Raw genomic sequence first — 12,286 nt, forward strand, 5'->3', positions numbered from 1 at the left:
CATGGACATACAGGTGCCTCAAGTTCTTGCTCTTGGTCCCATGCCTTTGTTCCCTATCTGCAACCGATTCTGATGTACCCTAAGTTTCTGGGTCCATCAGCAACACCACAACAGATCAAGGCATTTAGAGAGGCCATATTGCAAATTATCAGCACCCATACTTTTACCTCTGGAATGCCTTTTGAGCCCTAGGATTCACAGAGGCCTTCAGTCAGAATGCTGCCTGTGGGTCTGCCCTTGCCATCATCTGTGCCTCCAGAACTCACCTCAGGTTCTACTCCAAGGCCAGAGCCGACTTCCATTCCCATATTAAAATCCACACTGGTCCCTGCTACAGCGACATCAGCACCAACGCCACCGGAACCAGAGGACAATAACGTTTATTTTGTCCTCTCTGACTCTGAGCCGAATCCATCTCATCCTTAACCCAGGTTGCTCTCAACACTACCAGTTCACCTAGCCCCAGTTCATTTAATTTCAGAACGAACCTTACCTTCATCTCGGAATCAAACCTCAGCACTATTTTGGTTCGGAGTTTAATCAGGGCCAAACTGCATTTGGGGATGACAACGACAATGAGGGAGAGTATTTTTTCCAGACATAGGATGTCAATTTTAATTTAAACTGTTTTTATTAGATTTTGACATATTTACAAAACAGATATTTCAGTTGTAGATATATATGAATATACATGTGATTGATAAACTACATATATTTCATTCCGTCCTCACAGGGGCGTTACACAATAAGTACATTTGACGTCTCAACATTTATTGTTGGTAAAGTCCGACTCTCCATGCAGTAGGGGGCATCACCCTCAACCAGCATCCCCAGCATGCCCAGCATTTCAAACTTTTTATATTTACACTATTTGACATGAGCAGTCGGAACAGTTCGTAAACAACGGTATCAGTGCAGTCGTCCCTGTCGCCCTCCCTTGTATCCACCTAGGATGGTTGTGGGAGGAATAGGAGGCAAGGAATGGGGTGGCAGGGGATGGGGCGCACATAAGTCCATGGATAATAGGAAGGTGCATTATTGTGATTGCTGCACCAGTGAATTTTCTTCGGTGGTGTGTGTAGTATGTGTGAGAAGGTCCCAAATGTCCCTGGGATGTGAGGCTCTAGGAAGTAAGTCTGCATAATTAGTGAATTGCTCCTGACAATATATTAGATCGGCGAGCCAATCCTTGAATTTCAGGTGCGCGTCCTCTGCGCCAACGACACGCAATTCGGCGCTTCGCCATGAGTAAGGCTATGGCGAGATATTTGCGATAAGGTTTGGCAGCATGTTTTGTATACCCGAGCAGGGCGATCAAGGGGGTGCTTTCCAGGGTTTGCATGGTCATCTGGTCCAGGGCGTCAAACACGGTTTCCCAGTATGTGTGTACGTCTTGACATTCCCAGGCCAAGTGTAAAAAATCTGCCTTCGGGACATTACATCGCATGCAATGATCGGAGTCTGACAATTTATATTTACGCAAGTTCACCGGAGTGTAATATAAACGATGCAAATATTTGTAGTGTGTAATACGTAGCCTATGGCTGGCAGCAATTTGCTCTGTGTGTTCGCAGCAGTATGTCCCTTGTTCATCAGTAAGTGCATATCCCAATTCTGTATCCCAGTGCACTCTGGCAGTACATGGGGTCCCCTCTTGTGTCGTGTGCACCATGTGGTAAAGTGTAGAAACCAAATGCCCCGGGGAGTCAGCTCGTAGCACCCACTAATGAAGAGCCAATATGGGGGGCTCATGTGGGAAATCTGGTGTTACAGTAAGGAGGCCTTGCCAAAGTCGTACATAGAGGAAAACATCTAAAGGAGTCGGCTGGGCCTCTTTAAATATGTGGGTTAGTGTCCGGAACTTCACATTGTGGTATAGGTCGCCCAATCTGGTGAAGTTGGTCTGACCCAGGAGCTTTTGGAAACCTTTTTCCTGTATAAGTTTCATTCGGGGATGGTATGCCAGTGGGAACAGTGGAGAGTGAAGCATGGGGCAGTTTAATAGCTTCAACATGCGATGCCATGCATTTAGTGTGCAAGTGTGGTGGGTGCCATGTCCCGTCTTACAGGGGGATTGAATATTACACCGTCTAATGGTATGGGATCCGCCAGCCAGTGTTCTACCGCAACCTGTGGCATGTAGCGGGGAGGTTGGAACCAATAATAGGCATAGTGAGCCTGTGCACAAATGTAATACAGCTCAAAGTCTAAGATACCAAAGCCCCTTTGTGCATAGGGTCTAGTGAGTACCCCTCATTGTAACCTGGGCTGTTTGCCCCCCATACTAGTCTGATCATTTCCATTTGCAACATTGTTAAAAAGATGTCAATTTTCATTTATACTTAGCAGAATTCCAGTGGGTTCAACACTTCCCCAAACATTGGGAGGTGTTCCACCACAGACCACATTCTTTGCTATAGTTGATTGTGGCAAAAGTTTCGAACTTACAGTTACTTGCTGTGGAGATCAAAAACATTTTTACTGAGGTTTTGAAACTTCATCAAAGCCACTACTACTATTTAATGACGCCCTAACTGACACCCTTATGGGCACCTGGTCTAAGCCCCGTTACTGTCCTCTTGTGAACTGGAACATTGCCAAATGCCACTGACCAGTACCAAGCATCCCTGATTTTTGTGGACACAGCACCCGACACCAGATAGTCTGATGGTTCAAGCTACCATTAGTATGGTAAACCCTAATGCTTTCCCCTCACCCAACAGTCGAAACGTCTAGAGACTTTTGGGGAGTGGATTTTTTTTTTGACAAGCATACCCCTACCCCCAGTCAATACCAGCAGTCTGACGCTGAGATATACCTAACCTATAGAGGACATAGTTGACAAGATCTTGCTGGCAATCCCGAAGAATTTCTGGCTACATTTCTCAAACCATCCAAGATTGTCTGGACACCACAAAGTGCATCATCCATTCAGGGAATGGACACTACTGACTGATTGGGCAGAACAGTTGGTGGGCAGAGCAGTTGGCACCGGTGTGGTCCTTCTGTTGCAGGGGCTTGGATGAGATCCACTCTGGGTGTGAAAGCCTCTTTAATGGACATATGTCGTTTGTTGGGTCTTGCCTAGTTGGTGATAAGGCCATTTCGGTGTTCGAATGCTTCAAAGAAAGCTGAAACATGGCGTGTTGCGTAGACCTCTCTAACCCTGCAAGACAGTATCCATATCAGTTTTCCCATTTTTGAGGCATACTGCAGTCGCCAAGGCCCACCACCTCAGCAGCAGTTACCCCAGTCCTTTTGAGGTCGGGATCAAGCAGGCAACACCCAGGCTGTCATGGATAGTGAACTTCCTAGTCCCTTGCAACTTCGGCATCTACCTCCAAGCCCTTAGCAGCACACAACCACACTCTGGGATAGAGGATCAGATTTTTCTTCCATCAATTGCAAAATATATCAAACAACTGTTTACTTAGCTTATTTCAGACCCAGTAAGGATTTGTTTTGGGCACCGTTTGTTGTCTCTTTTGGCCTTTTTACCTTTAGTGGACCAGCCGTTATTATTCCAGTCACCTGCTATGATGAGGTTTCTCAAAGGTGTGACTAGTTTGTTTTCTCCAAAACCCTTTTTTATGGTGCATTGGGATATTAAGTTGGTCCTCACTCTTCTAATGTGCATGGCATTGGAACCAATGCACAGCTGTCCACTGCTTCTCCTGACTGTAGTTTTTGGTTGTGGTGCCTTCGGCTCGTCGTGTGAGCGAACTCAGTGCTGCCACCTTATACCGCCTTTTTCCCAGACAAAGTGGTACTATGAAACAAGACAACTATTTTGCCTAAAGTTGAAAGAGGACGAGACACACTACCAGCTGTTCCGTAAAAGAGATTTGAGCTTTTACATCAATCGCACCAAGTACCATAATGTGGATGATCAGATCTTTACAAGGTTCTCAGGGGCAAAATAGGAAAGGCAGTGCCGAAAAGCACTTTGTCATGGTGCTTTGCATCAAGAGCTGCTATGCACTGGCCAAGAAACAGCCTCTGAAAAGGCTCTGAACCATTCCACCGAGGCCAAGCCTGCTACCACTGCGCTGGCACAGAGAGTGCTTGTACTTGACATCTGTCAGCCTGCGGCATAGACGTACGTGCAGATGTTCACAAAGTATTACTGCCTTACAGCAAGGTCTGATAGTAAAGGCATTTCACTTGTTGGGTCATTCAGGACTTTTTGATCTGAGCCGTTCCACAGACTCATCACCTTCGAGAGGTACCGCTTTGATATCTGTTCTAAAGGTCAAGACTCTTTAGTTAGAAGTATTCATCAGAAGAACAAGTTAATTACGTTAGGTAATGCTCTTTCTGGTGGATACTCTGTCGAACTGCATTTTCCTCACCTTCCCTTCTTCTCATACTGTGGAATGGTCTCCGAAATAATTTAAAAAGATCCGAACTCTAGAAATCTGCACAATGGTATCACTGATTATTTTTGGGCTCGGAGGGCGTAGACATAGTCAAGAATGAAACTGACATCAGAGCGCAGGTATGGTGCTTCCTTACAGCTCTGTTGTGAGTTCTGGGGTGAAATGAAATCCGTGCAGAGCCGCACAATGCCATCTACCAGCATGCGGGAACAATGCTGTTTAAATCTTCTGGCGATATTCTAGAGCTGAGTAATCTGCGGTTGGTTAATGGATCCACCAGAAAGAATGTTACTGAAGATACGCAACTTGTTTATGTTTATGGGATTTTAAACCGTGTGATTACCCTTGGACATCTCAGCGCTGCGGTGATGCAGAGGTAGAGGCAGTGAGCACTTAGTCTTATGGGAAGAGCCATGTCGTAAAAAAAGTTCTAAAGGATGCTTCATTTTCAATGAGTCGAAGCTCTGGGTCTAAGCTGTTCCAGAGTGTTGGTACCAGATGGGTGAAGGATCTTCCACCCCATCTGGCTCTTTTGATTGTGGTCGCTTTCGTCAAGAATTTTGAGCTTGATCTAAGTTGTTGATGGGGAGAATAGTGGGCGACCAGCTTTTGGATAGGGGCAGGGCCCCTCCCATACATGGCTCGGTCGGCCAGACTTAAAGAATTACATTTGATTCTGGCTTGAATCGGGAGCCAATACAGTTCTCTCAATTCTGGTTTGACTGATTGGCGTCTGGGTATGTTCAGTAGCAGTCGGGCAGCTGCATTCTGAACAAGCTGTAATCTGTTTGTTACATATTTGGGAGAACCAAGAAAACGAGAGTTGCCGTAATCCAGCCTCAATATAACTAAGGCATGGGCTACGGTCCTCCTAGCATCCTCTGGGAGTAGGGATATCATTTTTCTGGTCAAGCGTAACATTACAAAACAAGTGCCAGATAATTTTTTGGCCTGTACCTCCATTGTTAAGTTCTGGTCCAGCCACATACCTAGGTTTTTTATGGCAGCTTTGGGGGGAGGAGATGGCCCCCATCTGGCTGGCCAGAAGATCTCTGATCGAGGATTAAAGTTGTTACCCAGAATCATAAATTCTGTCTTATCCCCATTCAAGTTGAGTCTACAGTCCGCCATCCATGATCCAATTTTTTGTAGGCAAGGAAAAAGTTGTCGGTGGTCTGAGTTGAGAGAGTCTGAAATTGAGATCACTAGTTGCGAGTCATCTGCATATGACACAATGGAAATACCAAATTCCTGGGTTATATGGGCCAAAGGACTGAGATAAATATTAAAAAGAGTCGGACTCAGGGAGGATCCCTGAGGGACTTCCCATGGTGCTGAGAGAGAGTCTGACTTAAAGTTGGCCTCCATGCATTGGAAGGTCCGGTCACTCAGGAATGACTCAACCCATTGCTTCACTGTTCCTCCAATTCCAACATTTCCAGTCTTTGAGTCCGCACTGAGTGGTCTACCGTATCAAATGTGGCACTCAAATCTAGGAGTACCACAGCCCTTCCTTGGTCAAGGATAGATTTGAGTTTTTCGGTGACCACCAACTGGGCTGACTCAGTGCTGTGTTTAGGTCTGAACCCCATCTGAGTCTGGAGGATGACATTATTGTGTTCAAGAAAGGTAGAGATCGTGGTGTTCACGTGTTTTTCTGCAATCTTGCCCACTATAGGCAATAGCGATATTAGGTGGTAATTTGATAAATCAGCGGGGTCCAAATGTGTTTTTTTCAGCAGGGGTTTAATGATAGCGTGTTTCCACTCTCTGGGTACCTTACCTTTATCAAAAGAGAGATTAATTGAATTGCATAGTTGGGTGAGAATGGGTTTTCCACCTTGGGCAAAGATGTGGGGTGGGGTCTAGTGGGGAACCTGACTTGATTTTCTGTAATAGGGAAGATATATGATCTGTCTCCACCAACGGGATGGACATAAGAGCAGGTGCGGCCGAGTGGAATGGTTCCTTGTGCTCACTCTGTGACTTGTTATATGGACTTTGTGTAGCACCTAAGGTCATCATAGAATTAGGGTGGAGAGAATTGTAGATGTTTTCCACTTGGCTTTTAAAGAAAGTGGCCAACCCATTGCACCTTTCTTTGGAGTACTGGGGGCTGTTTGATCCTTGGGCTACAGTAGTGAGTGATTTAACAATTTTAAAAAGCTCCTTAGATGAGTTGGAAGATTTTGCTATTTTTTTCTTCATAACAAGCAGCCTGCGTTTTTGTAATGCTCTTATGATAGAGCTGTATAGCTATTTTATAGGTTCTTTTTAGTTCAGGGTCATGAGACTTCTTCCAGTCACGTTCCAGTCTTTTACAGTTCTTTTTTTGTGCGACCAACGTAGGAGAAAACCAGGAAGATCTATTACAATTTTTATGAGTTAGAGGGCCTGACTTCCTAAAATTCATGTCACTAGAACTATTGATCCATGTTAGCCAGTTGCCATGGGCCTCTTCAAGATCTTTTGTGTTTGGTGGCATAGAGGACTCCAGATTGCAGATCCAGGCCTCAGGAACTATCCTAGGCCATTTTCGTCCCACTGCTGTATGTTCTTTTTTTTGTTCGCCTACCAAACTTATCCAGAGGTGCAGTGGAATCCAGGCATGATCAGTCCACAGCATCCATTTGGGATCTAGTACCTTCAGTCTCCGGTCATTTGAGAAAATGGGGTCTAAGAGATGGCCTTTCTCATGAGTGGCGGGCGGTACCAGTTGTGAAAGCTTTAAGGCTTCCATATTAGCTAGGCATCTCATGGCTGATGAGTGATTGGGATCATCCAGGTGGACGTTAAAGTCACCGAACACTGTAAAGGCACTTTTCTCTATGAGCATACTTGACAGCAAGTCCGGGGCTTATTCTAGAAACTGCGTACATGGTTCTGTGGGTCTGTAAATCAGTCCCCCTGAGAAAGAACATGTCGCGGAGAGGGAGATTCTAAAGGTGAGGGCCTCAGATTTGATAACGTTAAGAGGGCATATAGTGCATCCTAGCTGAGCCTTATGAATAATTGCTATGCCCCCTCCAATGGCTCCAACTCTATCAAGTCAGGAAATTTCATAACCAGGTGGTAGGGCCTCTACGATTTCAGGGGCTGAACTTTCCCTATGAACTTTCCCTAAGCCAGCTTTCGGTTAGAAATAGAACCTCCAGTTCCTATTCCTCTATTCGAAGTTTAATTTCCACAGCGTGCTTGGGTATGGATCTGCTATTAATTAGTCCCATTTTCACGACTTTACAGTGGGCAGCCCTAGCATGCAATCCCTGTGCGAGGTGCAGCCTGGTCACTCCCATGAACGCACAAACCGGACAACACAGTGGTTGTTCTACACTCATCTACCCTTGTTTGTGTGATTTGTAAAAAATAAATATGCACATTGATATCCCTTAAGAAACAAGGGGAAGAGTGGAAGAAACTTCCAGTGCCCTGTTCATCAATGTGAGATAAATGTTCCAATCACCCAGCTGTTTCTTCCCTTTTTTAGAACCTGTACTAAGAAGACAAAGCCTTTGCGATTTTCCGAAGTACCAAATGATGAAGATGATGATGTCCGAGCAGAAAGGGCAAGAGTTGGTGAGATGATCACATGTGAAAACTGCGAAGAGGTAATCCTTATGTTATGTGTGATGTAAATAGGCATTGCATAGAGACTGTGATAGTTTATTATGTTAGTTAACTTGCTGTGAATATCTGTCTTCATGTTAACTTTATGGGGTGGTTGGCTGGGAACCGGTTGTTGAAGAGGGTTCAGCTTGCCTAGCTTATTCTTCTGGAGCAGTGCTGATGGAGCTGAGAGGTTGCAGGCATGAGGAATAGACATGGCTCTAGGAAGGCTGTTTGCAGAATGTAAGCAGTGGCATCAATGAGATAATTTTAGAGGATTTTATTTGCACGTAGCGACAAACTATGCATCAAAGTCCTGAAGCCAGCTGTTGGTGAATAAATACACACCCCTGGTTTTGCTTTCATCCCTCTCTTTGGGCCAATGTATGCCACAGCAGAATTCAGTGTGGGATGAACATCATTGATGTCGATGAAAGCAGTGCCCAGAGAAGCTCACGTCCCGATCCTGCCAAGAGCATTTTTGTGCTCTAGCACTCATGAATTGGGGCCACAGATGAGCTGGCCTTCGGCAATCCTCTATGTAGAGACATTACTCATCTTTTGTTTTCTCTTTGACATCCTTACCTGCCTTCCTCAGCTCGGTAGTACTGCATCTCGCATGTATTTAGCAGAACAAGAATATAATGGCTTGGCTCAACCGGATTGCTTCTAGAACAGATCTACAGTGGTATAACAATGGCTGGCCAGGTAATAGTATAAGGCAGAAGGGTTTTGATACCTCTTGCCCAACCAGCGTTGGTGGTTAAAGAGTTTTTGGCAGTAAGAGATGTTGAGGAAGGAAAAAAGACCTAGGTCCATGGACTTCCCCACTTCCATCTCCCTGCCTTGATCTGCCATCAGAAGGCATTACAGATGTTGGGTGTTTCCAGCCCCCACCACGGAGATAGCTCCAGAGTACAGTTTTTAGTTTCTGGCGTGGATGGAGCTAGTGGATGGTTTGTAAAAAACATGTAAAACCTCTGATAAGTGATGTTCACAGGCCACATGATTTCCTCTTCATTGAAACGCGTTGTGTAACATTCATGACATAGCTGGGCATTCCCCATTTGTTCCCAGAACCGGATATCAACTGCTAAAAAGAATTGCAAACACCAGCTGGACTGAACCTTGAGTTTGAGGCCTATATGTAAAATGAGTAGCAATCATTGCCTTAGCTGAAGGCTATCATTGTTCCCAGTTATTCGCTCTTTCGGTTGTTTATTTCTATTGTAACTAAAATTCTCATGTTATTGCGTTCTGTTTCCACCTCCATTTTTTGCCTGTATTCCAGCTCATAAGTTTTTGCAAGCTGATGCCCCTCCTGACCTGTGACATTTGTCCCGAAGCTCTAAACCTAAATTCGCTCAGTCATTTTCCCTCTTCTTAGTTATTTCAGATTCACAAGCTCCTTGCACCACCCAAGGAAGTCAGCTGAATATTTCCTCTGTTGTGTTACTTACCTCTCGAACTAGTGGCTTTGGACCACTTGGGCTGTATGCCTAGGAATAAAGGGATAGGCAAAGCATTGCTTTGACAAACTTCCCTATCTTGTTACGCTCTTCGAATATTGACTGTAAACTTATCAGACTCCCCAATTAACTGAATCACAAACCCTTTTTCATTTGTAACTTTCTAGGTTTTCAAGTGCCTCCTTGTTCTTATCCAAGTAAGGACTTGACATTTGTTTTGTCTTTCCTAATTTTGCATGTTTTTGCACCCATTCCCGAATATTTTCATGAAGCTATGCTACGTTGGTGCACACTCAAATCATATCTACATTATTGTACTTGTCCAATCCCTTCATTGATAATTTTACTTTTGCATATTCAAGTAATGACACAAATTGATGGAACAATAGAATTGTACAAAATAATAGGTTGATAGTTTCAAATGAAGTATTTTAAGTGTTTTCTCTTAAGAGATGCATACTGATGAAGTAGGTAATTGCATTGTGTTGTAGCAGTTATTTACCACGTCATACACATGTGAGCTGTTGAAGTGCATTTTCAGATGAGTAGCATGCTGCTCCATGGGGACGCGTGTGATTGGAAAATGGTTGTTCTTTCATTTGATGGTCTGTGGCACACCATTTAGTTACATGTGTGATTCACAAGCTAGGGGCTGTTAACTTAGGGCACACAATCTCTTTGGCATTAAAATGCAGAGTCACTGGTCAAAAGTGCAGGCATTAAGGTTACTGCAGTGTTGTAGTGAGCCAGGCAGACTTCCTTACTGTGGCTACCCTTCCCTGGATGTTAAGTGCACCACATCATCTGGTCAAGAGCGGCCAGAGTCCAGAAATAAAAGGATACCAGACCGCACCTGGTCTGTTGCCCGTACACCATTGCACTATGTGAGTCATCGTGTCAGGTGCTAGAGCGGCATGGCCCAGGCGCATTAGTGCCATTGCCTGGCTATCACACTAGCGACAAGGGTTGCTCCCACGCATCCCCAGAGACCAGTGTTGTTTTCCCGTGCTCTGAGGGCAGCGGTTGCCTGCATGGAGGTGATTTGGTGACTCCACAAGAGCAGCAAGAAGAGGGCGCATCATCGGCAGAGCTCCTCTGTAGTAAGCTGGCTCTCTATTTAGTGTACTAAAAGGAAGTACACTGTGCAGAGATTCCAGAGAATTCCCAAATGGTACACAGAGGTAAAAGAAGATAATTCTAATGCTCTTTTTGTGGTAGTGTGGGTGAGCAATCGGGCTTATCAGATGGTAGTGCTAAGCATTTGTTGTACCCACAGAGGCAATAAATAACACACACACACTCAAAAATAAATCAGAGACCAATTCATAACAATAAAGTCGATGTTTTAAGACCAAGAACACAGTTCTAAGGTAAGTACTTTCGGAGTTATGATTTTTCAAAGTTCTGAAAATATATATCACTTTTTTGCGCAATTACGCACCATAGAAATCAATGGGAAAAAAGAGAAAAATGCATATAAAATCAGGCAGTGCTTTCGCGAAGCTCACCTCCTTGTTTTGGGTCGATGTAAGGACCTGGTCCAAAGTTCCAGCAGGAGAAGTTCGTGAGCTTCCCGGATCGGGTGGAAGCAGAGTGCTGAGAGTCTTGGAAACTGGTGTGCAAAGACAAATGGGACCAGTTGAAACTGCACTGCACAGGTGGACTTGCAGATAATTCTGGTGGGTCTCCTAAGAGGGATGAGAGGGATGAGGTCACATGGGCATGGGGACTATTAGTCGGTGCTGGGGCCGGGTGCAGAAGAAACAGGTTAGCCAGGCATTGTGCATTTTTCGGGTCCTGTTTTGGTGCTGTGTCTAAGTCATTGGGGAGCAGCAACTCGACAATCCAGACTTCACGGAATCGGTGCCTGCGGTGTTCAGGCGAGTGATACCGTCACTCCAAGGGAACTGCTCAGTGATTTCTCATAGGCTGTAGGTGATCTGGGGATCTTGAAGTCTTTGCGGGTGCAGGACGACACAGCAGGAAGCGATTGTTGAGTCCTTGGAGCAGCTGGCAGGGTTTGGTTACTTTTTCTTCTGCAGCAGAGCTTCAGTTCTCATGCAGTGGGTCTTCTTTGTCCTGTTCTTCTTTGGTCTGATGAATTGGAGGTTCTGGTCTTGGGGAGCCACCTAAATACTGAATTTAGGGGCGTTACAAGGGGAGATGGATAGTAGCCAATGGGCTAGTTACCTTTAGGATGTCTACACCCTCTAGTGACCCCTTCCTGTGGTAAGAGGCAAAACCCTAGCCCTGATTGGGTGTTTTCTCACCATCTAAAGATGGTGGAATTTCAGGAGAGGGGTTCACCTTGCCTGCCCCGCCCTGGGGTGGTGCAGGCTGAGGGGGGACCCTGCACCTCATCTGATTAATTTTCCCACCTTTCCTTTTGCCAAAAGTGGAGCAAGAAAGGGGGCTTGGCCTCCCCCTCTATCTGCAGGTCCCTTGGTTGGATTTCAGTGGCCGCTGTTAGACCTGGCTTTTCCAGCAGGTTTATCCCCTGACTTTTTGCTTTTATGGCCTCCTGTTTTGGACCCTGTTTTTGTTGGTTTTATGACTCTGGGAACTTTACCACTGCTGATCAGTGCTAAAGTGCATATGCTCTCCCTGTAAATTGTGTTTATGGATTGGTGATTACATGATTGGCATATTTGATTTACTGGTAAGTTTCTAGTACAGTGCACTGTGTGTGCCCAGGGCCTGTAAATCAAATGCTGCTAGTGGGCATGTGGCCCCCACATGAGCAGCTTTTAAATGTAACTCAGACTTGCCACTGCAGTGTCTGTGCACAGTTTGGTACTGCCATTTCGACCTAGCAAGTGCACCCACTTGCCA

The 12,286-nt window shown here is 45.2% G+C and overlaps 1 protein-coding gene across 2 annotated transcripts in view; it reads left to right on the plus strand.

Annotated features, from left to right (window-relative positions):
• Positions 1-12,286, plus strand: part of ABCA5 (ATP binding cassette subfamily A member 5) — a 1,464,780-nt gene that overhangs the window by 926,420 nt on the left and 526,074 nt on the right. For both annotated transcript variants that reach the window (XM_078654285.1, XM_078654286.1), the window contains exon 29: positions 7,867-7,987. In XM_078654285.1, the coding sequence (XP_078510411.1) occupies positions 7,867-7,987 (121 nt within the window). The remainder of the gene's footprint in view (positions 1-7,866; positions 7,988-12,286) is intronic.

This window comes from Lissotriton helveticus, chromosome 7 (assembly GCF_964261635.1).
Source record: "Lissotriton helveticus chromosome 7, aLisHel1.1, whole genome shotgun sequence".
Classification (NCBI taxonomy): Eukaryota; Metazoa; Chordata; class Amphibia; order Caudata; family Salamandridae; genus Lissotriton; species Lissotriton helveticus.